This window comes from Chanodichthys erythropterus, chromosome 11 (genome assembly GCF_024489055.1).
Source record: "Chanodichthys erythropterus isolate Z2021 chromosome 11, ASM2448905v1, whole genome shotgun sequence".
NCBI lineage: Eukaryota > Metazoa > Chordata > Actinopteri > Cypriniformes > Xenocyprididae > Chanodichthys > Chanodichthys erythropterus.
This window is the reverse complement of record NC_090231.1, coordinates 19,668,226-19,686,503: the sequence shown is the minus strand read 5'-3', so window position 1 is coordinate 19,686,503 and position 18,278 is coordinate 19,668,226. Positions and strand designations below refer to the sequence as shown.

At 39.6% G+C, this 18,278-nt stretch overlaps 1 protein-coding gene across 9 annotated transcripts in view; it reads right to left on the bottom strand.

The window, feature by feature from the left end:
- Positions 1 to 18,278, bottom strand: part of brsk2b (BR serine/threonine kinase 2b) — a 162,523-nt gene that overhangs the window by 37,210 nt on the left and 107,035 nt on the right. For all 9 annotated transcript variants that reach the window (XM_067402007.1, XM_067402005.1, XM_067402006.1 and 6 more), the window contains exons 3-5: positions 11,753 to 11,838; positions 10,469 to 10,609; positions 1,106 to 1,222 (exon numbers count right to left, since the gene is read on the bottom strand). In XM_067402007.1, the coding sequence (XP_067258108.1) occupies positions 1,106 to 1,222; positions 10,469 to 10,609; positions 11,753 to 11,838 (344 nt within the window). The remainder of the gene's footprint in view (positions 1 to 1,105; positions 1,223 to 10,468; positions 10,610 to 11,752; positions 11,839 to 18,278) is intronic.

Below are 18,278 nucleotides of genomic sequence, written 5' to 3'. Positions count from 1 at the left end.
CTGGAGGGGGATCTAATTAAATTGACTTAAATTCCAAGCAACCATTTTTATGTAACCACCCCTTCACTTAAAATTACCATTGGGTTGCAAATATGGCAGAGACTTTCAGAACTAAAACTATTTCAAAATTAGGTCAGTCCATCCGCTAGCCAAGCAATAAGCCTCAGATACCAATGAATGAATGCCTGGCACAGAGCAGAGGTATGACTGGGAGGCTGTGTTGGTCTTCCTGCCTTTCTGTGTTCATACACGATGGGTCTGCCCCTTTCAAATTCAATTGGAGTCCATTATCCGTGGTAAACAGAATACATTTGTGTCAAGCAGACATCATACGAGGAGACTAAAGATGAATGTGTTTAATTAAAAACTGCCATATCTGTGCCTAGAGATGAGAAAGTCACAATCAATAATTACAGCACGCCTCAGTCGAAGGAAAGCAACAAAGCCGTGGCACCATTTTAGTGCTGGCTAATAGGAGCAGAAGTACACAGACTGAAGTCAAAGCTATGGTCTGGTCACTTGGGGTGGATTTTAAAGTCTTGATTAATCTCTAGCCATGATAATATGCTCTGCTCTTTGGCACCTAGCCCTCTCGTTTTCATTGATAATGGTGCCTCTAATGGCATGCATTACACATTCACAGGGACTATGAAAGCCAGAGTGGGGTCAGGCCATCATATTCATATTTTTCACTAATAGTAGCATTTCAGGAATTGCCACAGTGGAAGCAGGCTCAGCCGAGTATCTCAATGCAAGACTTAGTCCTTCACTTATAGCTATCAGTTGTTAATACTTTGCCATTTTTCTGTCTGTTATCATGCTGATGCATGCAAATAAACCAAGTGGTGCATTTGTGAGTTAGACTATCAATGGGAGTTATTTTGCTAGTTTTCGACTCATACATTTTCCAAATCTCTCAAAAGCATCTTTTCAAGAAAACACTCTTCTTCTCAATAACCATTTAATGTGAAGGGGACTTGTCAATCCAGTCAATACCTGATTATGAAAGGTAAACAGCGTATTTAAGCTCCAAATATGGTTTCCCCTGGTTTTATGAAAAACAATCTTCATATATACTGGTAATTGTAGATGGAGTATGACTCACCCACAGCTGGTTTCTAAGAGACTGTCTCCAACCTGTAGAGAAGCCATGCCAAAGTCTGCTATCCTGATGTTATTCTTCTCATCCAGCAGCAGGTTCTCTGGCTTCAGATCTCTGTGACTGCAAAACATGAGGAAAAAAATAATTAAAAACATGCTTAAAGTATAAACATGTACACGTTGGTGGATAACTTCTATGATGAGCATGTTTTTCATTTCTTTATTATATTATTTCAAAATGTATTGTCAAGTCGAAACAAATGTTCCCAATATCATAATGAAGAAAAAGCCTCATTAAAAGATACAATCCTTAAAAATAAGTTGTTTTGCACTAAGTTTATTTGTTATTTCTCAGAAAATAAATACTTTAATAAAAGTGCTATACTGCTTATTAATATTTAAAGTAACTGATATTTGAAAAATTACGCTCATTGGCAGGTAAACCTCCACTGAGCACATGGGTCTATAAAGATGTTTGTGTTTTTATTGAATGTTCCAACTAAACCACATTTTTTATTACATTTTTAAGCTGCCAGTATCAGACTCGGCCCCAAATCTCTTGATCAGACATCATGGGAAACATGTTGATTCCTTGTACCATTGTAAAATCCTCTGATCTGAAGATATAAATTCAGAGTTTTCTGTGCCAGTGTCAAGAAGTGAAGCCTCTTTCATCCTGTGCAAGAAAGTGGTCGAGGAACTCAAGGCCATTTTAGGCCCAAGAGATCAAAAAGCAGCTCGTACATTTCAAGTATCTTTCAATAGAGAGCTGATTGTGACCTGTGAGCCAATGAGCATTTACTGAAGCTCTTCATTTGGGATGGTTTGGCAACAACAACTGGCCAATAATTGTTGGTGGAGTAGAAACGTGACTTGAACCAGAAATACTGTCCCCCCTTTTGCCGCAATAACTAAAATTACACGGAAGCATTCTGAGAACTCATCAACCATCTGCAACCATAGTGAACTGGCAGACATGAAAACATCTGGCCAGTCACCATCAGTAATTACTTGATCATGAGATAGAAAGACAGTCAGTGAGGGATCTTGTCAATATTATCAATGTATTTCAGTCAAATCTCTTGCTCTACTAGTCAACACAATCACTACATTATTTGTAGTAAGTGCAGCTTTTAAACTGCACACATGTTCATCTATAAAATTCTCTGTATGTTGGAGTTATCACGACAAATGTGACTGCTGGAAGCAGCTATCTCTTCACCCAGAAATAAGTTATTGTGAAGGTTAAACACAGACCAGCAATAAAGTTCTTTACAGAGATTGATTCATCTTTCCCATGCCAAGGCAACTAAGGAGAAGAAGGAGCTCTCTGTAATGGAAAGATAGCATGAGGCTTCCAGTCAATACTGGTGTGTGTTTACTGAGAGGCTCTTCTGATTAGCTGCCAGCAAGAGAATGATTGGGTGAAGCAGGACTGACTGGATGATCTCTGGGTATCAGGAACTGCAAGACACAATCATAAACATCCCTTTCAAATGAACTCCACTTGTTTTAAACACAATAACCAGATACATTACTATTCAAGCTTGCAAAACATGCTGTATGCCAACCTATAACAGCACCTAGTCCTTAACTGTTAAGCCACAAAGTTCTGTCTCTCATTAAAATGCCTTAGAGAGAGGAAGTCTCATTATGCGTTGTCTATTTATGAATGCTCAGAATGAAAAGGCATCAAAATGAAATTGAATAGCTTCAGAAGGAAGACTCTTTGTTCTATATGGCAAACTCGTTACCAAAGCATACCCACTACTATACCACCAACTCTGTCCCAACCTTATGATATAAGAGCTCAATATAGTTCAAAAGACGAGGAAGGGGCAACGACTTTCCATTCAGCTTACATTCAGCTTAGCTCATTTTCTTTCTGGTCCTCCATCCATACACACTAAACCCCGTAAAGCCCACTGTTGCAGAATTACAACATCACTTTCAACAATTTTTAAAAAAGGCTTGCAAATGTTTTTTTTTTTTCTCTCAAGACCACATTTACATAGTAAATGGGTTCTATTGTTTGTCCTCACAATGCTATTGGATAGAATAAGTGTTTATAGGTCCGGTCATCTGGCCATGAAGTTACTCTACCTGCAGATTTTGCGTCTATCTCCTTTTTTTTTTTTACATGACTGGATTTGTCAAGATTCAAGTAAATTTCCTTACATATTTTTTTGGTGTTTATTACAATGTCTATAACACAGATATATTTAGTTATTTTGGAAAACATTAACCAAATTTGATTTAGAGCTTGTTAAGTCCATGTTGTAATTCTACAACGTTGGGTCAGAGTGGTAGTCAAAATACCCTTTGCTCCTACATGTTACATAAGGAAACTGCACTTCTCACATGGTCACAAATTGAAATTTAAACTGTTAGATTCATTGTAACTAAATTCTAAATGTGCTTCTCTGTTAAATTTGTACTTAGTTTAGTTTAGACCATAATTAAACACAGGAATAAACTGTATGTGGGATTTAAAACTCCATCATCCAGAGCAGTGAAACTCACTGTATCTTTGTAGTTTATTTGTTTTTTAACTTCTAAATGATTTTTTGAGTGTTGGCCAAGTAGCAGTTTATAGCATTAGGAGCTCTGAATGATTTTGGGGGGATGCCTTTTGCATTGTTCAGGGACAGGTGTGAATGGTCTTGAACATGAACCTGTAAGTGCTCTGGGGGGATGCATGTGTTCCTTTAGTATGATAAGTAGAGAGCATAATAGGCCAGCCAGACAGTATTGTTTGAATGTAGTATCGGAATTTTGATTAGCATTTGCATTGAAATTATAACACTTTGATGGATAATATACTTAGATCTCTACCCTCGACACATGGTCTTCCACCCTGTATTCTTTCAGTTTATCTACAATATAAGACCCATTTGTATTATTCACTTATTATTTTTTTTTACTTTTTCCATTTCAGAATGCCAAGATGTCATCGGAATACCCCCCACTGGATGTACACAAATACATGATTGCATATTTCCCAGTAAAGACGAAGCGAGGACGCTGTAGACACTGCAATAATGGATACACAAATACACTGTAACAAGTGCAATGTTCATCTATGCTTCTCAGATGAAAATAACTTAGGGACAGCCTTAGGGACTATCAATGTAAAACACAGACTTCATTCAAACCACATTGAAGGTTATAGAAGAAAAAGTTTTATAAATATTTTTTTTCAATATTTTTTATTAATAAATGCTTATTCATAAAAAAAAAATATGATTGTTGTGTGATTATTACTCATGATATATACTGTTATGGGGCTAAGTAAGCAATCAACCCTGCAAATGAATGCTTAAATGCTCTGTATATCTGTTCAGACAAAGTGAGCACAAATACAGAAATTCTGCTCCCAGCTAGGCCCAACGTTGCAATATTACAACATTTCCCTAAAAACTTACTAAAAAGTAAAAAATATAAAAAAAAATCTTTATTTTCTACATCAGAGGCCTCCTAAAACAATATCTGAGAGGTCAAAAAAAATTTTGCTCTTTTTTTTCTATATTTGGATTTTACAGGGTTAACATAGGTGTGAAATGGGTGGCCATTATCTTCCTTGACAAAGTAGAAGCTAATGGAACCGATAAACACAATCCCTCCTTGAGGCGAACACTAGTGACCCTGCTGTGAGGTTGCTGTTATACCATGATATTGCTACAAACGGTTCCTTCAGAAGTGGAGATATTATAGATCCTGTACACACTTCTGCTTTTAAATGACAGTATATCAAGCATCAGAAAAAATTGTCAAGAATGCTCAAATAAAACATGATGTGACGTAGAAACTTGAAACAGAAATAAAGCTCACAGCCTCATTTTCATTCACATTAAATAAAATATGGTGTCTACCCTGACTAAGGTCCATTTATTGAGGTTTTAATAACCACCAGTATGTCAGCAATATCACTTTCCTCCCATCTCTCTGTGCCTTTTCCTATCTCTATGTGTCCTCCTAATTTCTATGTCCTCAGAACAGCATTCATCTTTGTAAACACAGTCCACACTTAAAAAGCACTGAAATATGCAGACCAATAACTATAGTCATAAAAACAAGCTGTTAAATCTTGGAACCATTATAACTTTCAATGTTATGTTATTCAGTTTCTTTTACAGTCTGGAGTTCATGACTACATAGGCTATGCCCTCTAATCTGCACTGCTGACCTTCTATTCTAGAATGGAGCATCAAAGCTATATAGTATAAATATACCATCAAATCAATTCTGACACATTTAACACTAAAATAGCGCTTACACTGCTAATGCAGCTAGTATCATTACTCATAAAATGCATCAGAAATATATCAATCTTTCCATCCAACACTGTCAACTGCTTTACATCACACAACAGAGAAAACCACATGTGTCAGGTCCAGTTAATTTAGACAAGAGTTAACTTGGCTCAACTCTTTTCTTCTTCCTCTCTAACAACCTTGTGTACTTGACAACACTTGCATCATATACTGTAAAAGGCTGATGACTTTATTCTTTCTGACTGCCCTCACGGTAGGGCCAGAAAGCCATAATTTTATCCCTGTGAATGCAGTGATAGCAAAAGGCTTTCACCACAGAACATAATCTGTGTGGTGGTTTCAAACCCCAGAGAGGAAAATGGCTGCGAATGAGCAGCGGAAAGAACAAGTGATGCCTCCCTGCTCTGCTGTTTATTCAATGCTTTCCATCACCTATCGAGAAAGGCCTTCAAACCATCCATCAGCTAGTTGAGCTGTGCTGGAAGCATGCAGCAGTCTTCATTAGGCTGAGCGCCTGCTGAAGCGCATGGTAAACAGATGCAAATATTGTGCTAATGGCTGCCCCTTCAGTGCATTAGTATATTAGCATATGAAGAGGATATGGTCGTGAGAATTCAAACAGAATCATTATTAGCATTAGCGATAGCTCTTAAAGTTTTAAAAAGTTGAAGTGAACTTCTCGTAGATGAAAGCACATTTAGGACTACAGTAGAAAACAGGCTGGTGTCCAACTGTCTAGTTTGTCACTGTTCCTAAGGTATAATTTATGAAGTTCTGTAAAGTGATACTGGGTTAGTTGGACAGGTTCAAACTTTGAAAAGGGACCATTTTCATGTACACAATTTATAAGTAAAATTTGAGAAACCACACTTTATTTTCCCAACATAATGCAGATTGTATCCTAAAGTCACTAAATAAAATAATGATGGAGGATGAAGGATTTCTATATAATAATCAATGTGAAAATTGACCACAGTAAGTATACATTATTTCAGACACTGTGTCAATTATGAAGTGTTTATTTCTCATTGCCAGAACACATCCAGCTTAAAAATTAGACAGCTAATTGTAGTATAGTCATATATATATATATATATATATATATATATATATATATATATATATATATGTCAGATCTGGTTCTGTGTTTGGTGCTCTGTGGGACTTTTATGTTGAAGTTTTCTGTCTAGTTGCTGTGTTCTGTCCTGTATCCTGTGGCCAGATTGTAGTTTTTTCCTTTTTCATTAGTCTGCTCCAGCTGTGTCAGTTTACCTTGTTTAGCTCATTAACCCCTCCGTATAAATAGCCCTTTTATTCTCTGGTTCTCTGTCGGTCGTTGTTTGATGTCATGCAGGTGTCTGTGGTTCCCGTGTTTTCTTTGTTTTTTTTCTCAGTGTTATTTTGTTCCTGATTTATGCTTGAATTGTTTATTGCCATTAAATTCTCCCTGCATTTGGATCTTCACCTCTGCCTGCCGTCTGTAATTCCTCCGTTCCGTGACAGAACGACCGACCCGACCAAATGGATCCAGCAGGGAGATTAACACATCTCCGTCAAGGAGAGAACAGCACTGAGGACTATGTGCTGGAATTTATCAGGTTGGCACGTTTGACTAAGATGGATGAAGTTTGTTTGATGATCTTCTTTCGGGGGGGATTATCAGAGCCGCTCCGTTCACGCATGCCACTATGGGACCCTAACTGGACGTTGGAATGCTACATGGGTCTTGCTCTGGAACTGAGCGGCTCAGTATTGACTGAGGGAGTCGATACATTAGCACTCATGCCAGAGTCTTCAACCGTCCTGGACACCAAGTCACAGTTCCTAGTAGCTGGGATCGTTGCCGATGAAGACAATAGGGTGGTCCATAGATATTTAAGACTGGCATCGAATCTGGAGGACACACCGCTTTGTTTGGTGCGAGCGGCTGGCGTCTCTGCGATGGGGTCAAGACTGGGAACTCCATCCAAGATGGCCACAATGCCTGAGTCCGCTCCTGAGCCCGCTCCAGCCCGTGAGTCCGCTCCTGAGCCCGCTCCAGCCCGTGAGTCCGCTCCTGAGCCCGCTCCAGCCCGTGAGTCCGCTCCTGAGCCCGCTCCAGCCCGTGAGTCCGCTCCTGAGCCCGCTCCAGCCCGTGAGTCCGCTCCTGAGCCCGCTCCAGCCCGTGAGTCCGCTCCTGAGCCCGCTCCAGCCCGTGAGTCCGCTCCTGAGCCCGCTCCAGCCCGTGAGTCCGCTCCTGAGCCCGCTCCAGCCCGTGAGTCCGCTCCTGAGCCCGCTCCAGCCCGTGAGTCCGCTCCTGAGCCCGCTCCAGCCCGTGAGTCCGCTCCTGAGCCCGCTCCAGCCCGTGAGTCCGCTCCAGAGCCCGCTCCAGTCCATGAGTCTGTTCCAGAGCCCGCTCCAGCCCGTGAGCCCGCTGCAGCGCCCACCGATGAGGTAGGCACAGAGCCACCACCTCACCCACATAAACGGAGGAAGAGGAGGAAGAAGGCTTCCTCCATCCCTCAAGGCCCGGAGGCCTTCCCAGAGCTCGCTGTAAGTCCGGAGGCCTTCCCAGAGCAGCTCACGGTAGGCCCGGAGGCCTTTCCAGAGCAGCTCACGGTAGGCCCGGAGGCCTTCCCAGAGCCCGCTGTAGGCCCAGAGGCCTTCCCAGAGCCCGCTGTAGGCCCGGAGGCCTTCCCAGAGCCTGCTGTAGGCCTGGAGGCCACCCCAGAGGCCATTCTTGTGCCTCCAAAGCGCAATGCCCTGCCGGCGCCACCCAAGCGCCTTGCCCTGCCGGCGCCACCCAAGCGCATTGCCCTGCCGGCGCCACCCAAGCGCCTTGCCCTGCCGGCGCCACCCAAGCGCCATGCCCTGCCGGCGCCACCCAAGCGCCATGCCCTGCCGGCGCCACCCAAGCGCCTTGCCCTGCCGGCGCCACCCAAGCGCCTTGCCCTGCCGGCGCCACCCAAGCGCCTTGCCCTGCCGGCGCCACCCAAGCGCCTTGCCCTGCCGGCGCCACCCAAGCGCCTTGCCCTGCCGGCGCCACCCAAGCGCCATGCCTTGCCGGCGCAACCCAAGCGCCTTGCCCTGCCGTCGCCACCCAAGCTCCATGCCCTGCCGGCGTCACCCAGGTTTATTGCCCTGCCAGTGCTGTCCTTGATGCTGGTCGAGCGGGCTCCACCCATTCCTCCAGTACCGCCCTGGCCATCAGCCAAGACGCCAGACCTGCCAGAACCTGCCTGGTCCATGCCTCCAGCGCCACCCTGGCCCTTAGCCAGGACAACAGACCTGCTGGAGCCTGCCTGGACTATGCCTCCAGCTCCACCCTGGCTCTCAGCCAGGACTCCAGACCAGCTGAAGCCCCCTTGGTCTGTCCCTCCAGTCCCACCCTGGTGTTCTACCAGGACTTTAGGCCTGATGGAGCCTCCCTGGTCTGTCCCTCCGGTCCCACCCTCTGGTCCTGCTGGGGTTCCCGATTGGCCTGCGCCACCCTGGTCACCTGACCGGTCTGTTTTAGGCTGGCCTCCTGCTGAGCCTGTGCCACCCAGGCCACCTGACCAGTTTGCTCCACACTGGCCATCTGCCACCTGAACCGCCCCAGTCACCAACCTGCTTCCAATCTGCGTTCCTAACCCTCCATCCCTCCCCCGTTCCGCCACCGCTTCACCTCCCTCCAGGACCGTTTGTGGAGCGTCTGGAAGCCGCTCCTTTGAGGGGGGGGTAATGTCAGATCTGGTTCTGTGTTTGGTGCTCTGTGGGACTTTTATGTTGAAGTTTTCTGTCTAGTTGCTGTGTTCTGTCCTGTATCCTGTGGCCAGATTGTAGTTTTTTCCTTTTTCATTAGTCTGCTCCAGCTGTGTCAGTTTACCTTGTTTAGCTCATTAACCCCTCCGTATAAATAGCCCTTTTATTCTCTGGTTCTCTGTCGGTCGTTGTTTGATGTCATGCAGGTGTCTGTGGTTCCCGTGTTTTCTTTGTTTTTTTTCTCAGTGTTATTTTGTTCCTGATTTATGCTTGAATTGTTTATTGCCATTAAATTCTCCCTGCATTTGGATCTTCACCTCTGCCTGCCGTCTGTAATTCCTCCGTTCCGTGACAATATATATATATATATATATGCATATAAAAAATGTTTGATCCAATGATCCAATAGAAAATAAAATAAATAAAAATATTTGATTATTCAGACATCACTTATTAATAAAGAATAATAAAAATAAACTGCTGCCCATAAAGCTATTTCTCTGTATTGCAACACTTTTTGCTGCCTTTCCAAAACACACTTTTTACACAATTTCTACCATGATCCATCAGCAAGAGAAGTTCAAACAAGCATAATTTACCATTACCACAACTGAACTAAATTAGTTTTTAAACATATTTATTGAGTAGGTCACCTCATTACCACAACAAACTTCATAATTACCACATTAATTGTATAATTGTTTCAATACAAACTATGCTGGAGTGAAAATGAAGAATTTGTTCCCTAGTGTTTCCGCTTAAAATTGTTTGAAAATCCAAGGAACTGTGTAAGAAGGCAAAAACTTTTATTATTTCCAGTAGTGTACGGCTAATTGAAACCCTCTTGGCTCTATAGACAGAAAAGATTGAGAGAAAGCATACAGAGAAAATTTGAGCATATTTTTTTCATTTATATCTCAAAGATGTGGAGAGAAAATGCTTAAGGATACACTCAGTGATAAAAAAACTCTACTTTTCTGTAGTTGCACTGGAGGCAAGCCATTAATCTTTGACCCAGAAAGTGTGTGTGTGAGTGTGTGGCTAGAAACTTTTGCAAATGTGCAAAATAGTAATATCTCAATATGATGATATTTAGTATTCATAATGCTTTGTAATGATTGAAAAATGCTTCACTTGAGCTTTGACCATACATAATAAATGAGACAACAACAGTACAACACGTTGGACGACAACAGCTGGTGGCTATACATGATGTATGAAAACAAACAAAAAATGTTAGCGACAACAAAACCAACACATTTGACTTTCTTGAACCAAAATAATGAGAGTGTGCCAAGCTTTGAATGCTCAAAATAATGGATTTTGATAAACAGAGATTTTAACACAGCAAAGAAGTCCAGAATTCTTACCATATAGAGTGACTGTGGCAGAAGTCCAGTGCAGACATGATCTGTCTGAAGAACTTCCTGGCCTCTTTGGGTGTTAACCTGCCCTTCTTTACCAGGTAATCAAAGAGCTCTCCACCTGACACATGCTCTAGAACCAAATATCTGTGGAAAACAAGCAGGGGATAAGAGATTTTGATACACTGCAGCTATGAAACTCCCAGGACAGATCTATTGCCATGCCAGTATACAGTATAGTACTGTTAAAAAGTTTGGGTTTGGTAAGATTTTTTTTTTTAAAATGTTTTTGAGAAAAGTCTTTTATGCTCATAAAGGCTGCTTTTATTTCATAAAAATACAGGGGGGTCGGGGGGTAGGTTGTGAAATGTATTGTGAATTATCATTTTACAATTAAAATGTTCTGTTTGAATATAAAGTATTTTAAAATATAATTAATTCCTGTGATGGTAAAGATTAATTTTCAGCATCATTACTCCAGTCTTCAGTGTCACATGATCCTTCAGAAATCATACTAATATGCTGATTTGGTGCTCAAGAAATATTTAATATAAAATAAAATTGTTCATTACAAATTATATCATCAATGTGCAAATTTGAGTCAAAGCCAAAATTAAAATAACATTAAATTGATTAGCAATTTTACACCATAATGTTTAAAATTCCCAAAACTTTCTGTTCACCATAAGATTTAAATGGAAAAGAGCCCAACATTTTCAATGTACAGTAGTCTCAGACTGTATTGCTTTGGAGTGAATGTGTAAATGTGTGCGTATTCAACTTCCTGCAATCGGCCTGTCTGATGGGCTAAAACATTTATGTCATACTCATGCATTCATGTATTCATGAGATACATGCAGACTTCCATTCACACCCAGTCACATTTGAACACACACACAAACACACTCACTGACACGGCAGATGTCTGATTTATTAGTCGATTAAAGGATTTTCTCATGCGATTACCTGTCAGCGTTATTTAAATTAAGGATGGATTCATTCTTGATTTGTGTGTGTAAAAATGTTCACAGGCAAATACTTTACGAGCTCGCAGGCCATACGTCTGTGTCATCTGAATATTAAGAAAACAAATTCCTCGGTCGCATCCATGGTAGCTCCTTTATCAATTATTGAATCCTACATTAAGCCCAGCCACTGGAGCGCAAGCACATTTCCAGAGATATCAGCGTGTCTGCTCTTCCATACAGATACAGAGTTTACCAGGCACTGATCCACACTCAGTTCATACATTGCATGGTGCATGGATAAACAAAAGTGGTGTATACTCACAAATATTTCTTATTTTCATAGACATCGTGCAACTTCAAAACATGAGGGTGTTCTATGAGCTTCAGAATAGCTATTTCTCTCTCCACCTGTAGAGACAGAGAGAAAAAAACTATTAGTTTTATATACAGTAGCATGAGGTCAGAGTAAAACACAAGCAGACATTTACAATAACAACCTTTGGTTAGTCTGCGCTAGCATAATGATGTTGCATGGTATTATCTTGCCTAGCCATACCTAATTAGCATCCCACCACTTTCATTAAGTGGTTAACCCATTAATCACATTTTGGCAAGACAATAAACAAGAAGACAATGGCTGGCAGAAATACACCAGTCCAAGTGCCTCATTAACAAGAAGCCTATGATGAAGAGTTCAGATGAACTGGACTCTAACTGCATTAGTCTTTAGAAAGGGATACATATCATGATAAGGTGAAGCATCATCATAGTCGTCATGAACAGACCCACATTATATTGAGAGGTGGTAATTAGCGAGCATACAGTCCTTCACCAATGTGTCGAAGTGTTGTTTTAGGGAGAGTACACTCTTGCCGCTCCGGGAAAATCCATCTCTTGTTGCTTTGGGGGAGCACCAGAAATAATTAGACTTCATTATCGGTGGGAATATGGGAACAGCTAATATGGATAATCCCACACTAATGAAAGTTACATTGCAGAAGTCAACGCTGCATGAAGTCTCCCATCATACACCTGCTCAGAGACTATCCTTGTACAGTGTAAGCAAACCACAATCCTATTAGACCCAATCACCTTTCATTTGTACTCAGCTAATCAACTACTACAAAAACAATTATAGAAGCAGAGGTGTTATAAAACCAACGTTTTGGATAGGATAGATGGATGCAAACATCAGAATTCATCTTTTTGTAGTAAAGAATCATACTTTTTCAAGCCACACAGTCCCTGTTCTGCCTTCTGCCAGGTTAACAGTTTTTCACACACACATACTCATACTTTATTATTACTTTTTTCCATATTTATGATTTTTTTTCATTAATCCATTACACATAAAATATTTAAAACTAAACTAAACTAAAATCCCTGCTTCGAGTTAGTGTTGCTTTAGTATCATTGAGATACTATTATAGTATTATAGATATTAGATAAGACCAGACTTTAAGACCAGACTTAAAACCAGGGGAGACCGGGCCTTCTCAGTGGTTGGCACCAGACTATGGAACTCTCTGCCTCCCCAGGTCAGAATGGCTCCCACAGTTGAATGTTTTAAGTCTCGTCTTAAGACCTACTTTTATTCTTTGGCTTTTAATTCCGCGTGAGTTGTGTGGTCCTGTGTCTTTTTAGGTTTGTTTTATTAATTTTATTGATTTTATTAATGTATTTGTGTTTTTTATTGGTTTGTTTTATTTATTTGATTGATTTTATTAATGCATTTATGTGTCTTTTATTAGTTTGTTTTATTTATTTTATTGATTTTATGAATGCTTTTTGTGCCTTTTTATTCTATTGTTTTAATTTTGTGCAGCACTTTGGAGACGGTTGTGGTTGGTAAAATGTGCTATAAAAATAAAGTGGATTGGATTATTGTTTAATGTTCTAGTAATGTTCTTGTACATTTTTGTCATTTTTATTATATATATATAGATATATATATATATATTATATATATATATATATATATATATATATATATATATATAGATATATATATTTTATATATATATATATATATATATATATATATATATATATATATATATATATATATATATATATATATATATATATATATATATATATATGCTAAGAAACCAGTATGATGTTCAATATTAATAGTATTTATATGAATTAATAACATTCAGAAAGGTAAAATTTAATAAATATTAAAGAAAAATAAAGAAACATTAATTTAATCTTCAGAATTTAGTTAATGTGTGTTAATAATAATTTGAGTAATGTGTTTCTTTATAACTGATACCAGTTACTCTGTAACAAGGTAAAAGGCCCCAAACTCTCAGTATCTGTATCGGCAGATATCACTCTGAATAATCGGTTATCAGTATAGGTGGAGAAATTTAGTTTTTAATTTATATATTAGTTCAAATTAATTAATATCAAATTAAATTAAACTCAATGAAAATGAGCTTTTCATATTTTATTTCAGTTAAAAAAAAATTAAGTAACTTTTTTTTTTCTTTTTTAATGGTTTTAGTTTCAGTTGCACTTTATAATAACCCTCAGTAGTGTATACTGAGTCCTGGCTGGGATAGGTTCCAGTATTCTCGCAACGCTACACAGGACAAGCGATTTGGAGAATGGATGGATGTAATATAAAATAAAATCATCAGTTTTGCCATAAAGAAATCCACAGGCATGGTTTACTTCTCTTTTTTTTTTCTTTTTTTTTCTGCATGACTTATATAGGCCCTTTTTGGCAGGCTGAAATGCCATTTGTCTATGCAGGTGAACAGATGTGAACCAATAAGACTTCAGGATTCTCAGAAAACTGAATTTCCCCATAAGAAAATGGTTTTCCCGATAAGCATCAGTGAACTGATGAAATGCAAGTGAACCGTATCGAAAGGGAACTTAATACAAGCCTAAAGGGCAAAATTTCATGTGAAACTTGTGAAGTGACTCCAGACTTTTGACTGGTAGGCTACATAAACATTATCAAAAACCAATCTGATATGATTACAGATGGAGTTATATTCAGATCTAAGACTGGCATGTGAAAGCACACACAGATCTTTCTTTGGGCTCCATCATCCTGTTACACACACTATCTCTCTAACCATGAGGCTGCAGCCTTTCTTCCCCACGTCTCTTATGTCACTCCAAAACTAGAACACGGCCGACCCAAGTAAAGAAAGAGAGAGAAATGTCAATTTATCACAATCAAAGCCCCAGTTCTTCAAAGGTCTTTCACCTGGACCTCTGCAAAAGAGCAAGAAAAACTAAATAAATAATGAGATATTTCCTTCTTTAATCTACATCATGGTCTCGCTGACTGCCTTATATATCGATCCCAGTCATGGCAACCATTTCTCAACATTTCCCTCTCATTCCCACGTTCCTCTCCATGTTTTTTCTTTATTTAGCAGATGGCTTTGAGCTCTGCTTTCATGAACTACAGAGAGAGACAGACAGAGAGAGAGAGAGAGACCTTCCTGATCTATCACAGCACATGGTCTTTCTCATTGGGTATACACAATCACTGTAATCATTCAGGGCCAGGATGCTTGTTTCTGCTCCTGGCAGAGTCTTTGATTATTCCCTGTGCTATCACAGCTAGTCTCACCTGCATTATGTGTCCTTGCCAATTTGGAATGAACAAACTGCTTATGAAGCATCTTCTCTGCTGATACTGTGCTTGAACTGAGAGCAAAGGCGAAAAAGTGCTTAATGATCACTTATAATTAAATGGAACAGACTCTGTACAATCAGGTTTATCCCGCAGGCCATTCTAGGCCCATGTCAGAGCTGCTTTGTCACATGTTAATGGTGCGATATACTCCTCCAATATTAGCCCTTAGAATAACATGACCTTTTCTAAGTGGTAACCTAAAAAAAATAAGGAACAATGACAGAAGTGTATGAGTATATGTCAGTGTTTGAACAGGCTGGGTAAGTTGCAAACACACACACACACACACACACACACACACACACACACATTCATTTTTCTACTTTTTTATTGATGATATTTTCAAATTCAATCCCTAAACCTGACAATCCTTTCTGCATTATTACATTATCATTCTGCAGAAGAACTGTTTTTGCCCATACAACAAAAAGTCAATGGTCCCACCATTTATTTTATTAGCTTTAATATATTTTCACCTTTAGTTTTAGTCATTTTAGTACCTCAACTTCAGTATTTCAGTTAGTTGCCAAGGAAATAATTCAATTTTTATAAAACGTTTTTCACCTAAAATGTATACATTTCATTTTATTTCAGCTTTATTTTAATTAACAAATACAATTGTTTTAGTTTTAGTTAACAATAACAACATTGGACCCCACTGTCTTTCATTGCAATGACAAAAATGCAAAATTTTTATTTATTTATTTATTTATTTTAAATATCCTCTCTTGAATTTTGTACAAGAAAGGAATCCATACACTTTTAGAATGATATGAGTGTGAGTAAATGATTGTAAAGAACTGTTTAAGACACTATTTATATGTTCATTAAGCTGCTTTTCTAATCGGTATAGGTTATTTCAGGTTTTACTACAACCGTGGAGACATTTGGCAATCACAATGCAGGCAAAACGTGACCCATGCACACACACACACACACACACACTCATCCGTCTGTGGCAGGTATAAAGCTGTGCTGGCACAGACAGGAGGAGGGAAATCCAAATATACAACATTTACCTGCACGTCAGATCTCTGCCAAACAGCACTTGTGATCACAGGATAATGGAGACTTCATCTTATCAACAAGCCCCAGTAATCCTGTCTGAATCCAGATGAGTTAAATCCAACTCTAATACAGAGTTAACATACAGCAAGTCAAATAAACAGAGACAGCGGCAACACAAGGTATTTGTTATGATTTTAATGATCCAATAAAAATACACATACACTCATCTGATTATGCGGACAGATAGGAGCCGAGCAGTGATCTGCATCATTCCTCATTATAAAAGGGGAGACCGGTTCACCTCAGTGCCCTTTTTCATTGAGTTTCCATGTTTAACAATTAGCACCACTGTAATAGCATCTTTCTTGCCAACAAAAGTGATTATCAAGTGATTAATTTCCCTAGAGAGAAAGATTTCAGTTTGGGTATGACATGAAATTACAAGGTTAAATGGCCACAAGTCAGTGACATTAATGACACTGATGCATTTGGTCTCAATTGATGACAAGCAAGGCTTTAGACAGGAAAAAGATTTCATTTCTTGACTGGTTTTGAGCAGAGAGGGAAAAATGAATGACTAATCCCGGATATTGAGAGCAAATGGAATAGAAAAAGAAATGTGTGAAAAAGTGTGTGTGTTAGAAAGGCTTGCAAAGTGCTTTTTTTCCCTTTGCAATTCAGATATAATTAAGAACTCTGCAATTTAATCCAGCATGTTTAACATTATATAATTCAACACACCCTAAACAAACAACTTTCAACCTCTGCCTTTGTAATGGATTTAACATAATTTATTATGCTCAATTATTGTGTGATTTCAGGTTGCAGATGGTGTGTTGATGCATGCTAATAAAACTAGACTTGTGGGAATGGTCACACAACATACAGCAAATGAATGAAGGCAGGCCGAGCTCATGTTCTCACAGCTGGGACTGGGACACAACTCCCATGCATTGGAGAGCAATCAAATTTTACCCAATAACAGCATATTTAACCACACAGTTGTCTGTTTGTATTGTTTAAAAGATTGTGTTGGGTTTTTATGTTTTATGGGGACTTTCCAAACTGTATATTCTATCCCCTAACCCTAAACACAGCCCTCAAAAACCCTCATCCCTACAAATGAGCAGCGACAAGATGATACTGCCAACGGAAAAACAAATAGTGAAATGTTTGGATACAGCAGTCATGTAAGAACACCTATAATCAGCCAAGAGCACAGAGACTCGCTGACCTCCAGGGTTTAATCGCTGTCAGCGTGAGCGTGACTTTACACGAGACACGCCATCACCTCTCCTTCTGGCAGTTCCCTGATCTATTTATCATTGATGTCTTTTTCCTCCAATCCATCTTAATCCCTCAAGCTCCCTCACAACACACCAACTTCCCAATTAAAGGAATGGAAAAGCAGCAGATGAAGAAAACCATAAAAAAAAAAAAAAAAAAAAAAAAAAGTGGAAGGAAAGCACTCAAGTTGCATTTCTTTAATAAAGATGGAGGCTGTTCTGTAGTGGCTGTCCTCCTGGGAGCTGCTGTGGCTTTGTAACTAATTAACTCAAACACATGTGGAAACAGACACTTGAGCACGAGGGGGGAGGAGGGGGTTAAAGCAGCAGACCTTAACGTCTCACTGAAGGCTTAGACGAGGAGCGCTGGGAGGCATATCATGGCTTAGCTAACACCTCCAGAGACACACCGTACAGAATATCAGTGGATATTAAACACAATTGCCATCCCTTGGTGATAGCCAATCCATCTACATGACCAACCAGCAGCTGTGGCTCAAATCAGATCCATCAGGTGTGAGTAGGTCTGAAAATGGCTGGATGGCAAATGAGTGAAAGCTCAGTGGAAAGTAGGAAAGGAGAACAGCAGGGAAAGAAATACACAATTAAAGGTAGAATTTATGTGCTACGAACAGAACCAAATTTCAAATATAATGATTACTTCCAACCCAGGCTCACTGAGAGAAAAAAAAAAAAAAAAAAAAAAAGTGCCTGTGCAACATTTCTGCAAATTTCTTGTGACACTTTCCAAGTGAAGTGTGAGTGGTGCTTAGGGTTAGGATTAGTGTTAAAGTGGGTTTTAGTTTTATCCAAAAGAGATGAACATGAATCTGGCAATGTTTCATTGGTGACGTCGGTTGTTTGTGTCCAGTGACATTAAGGTTAAT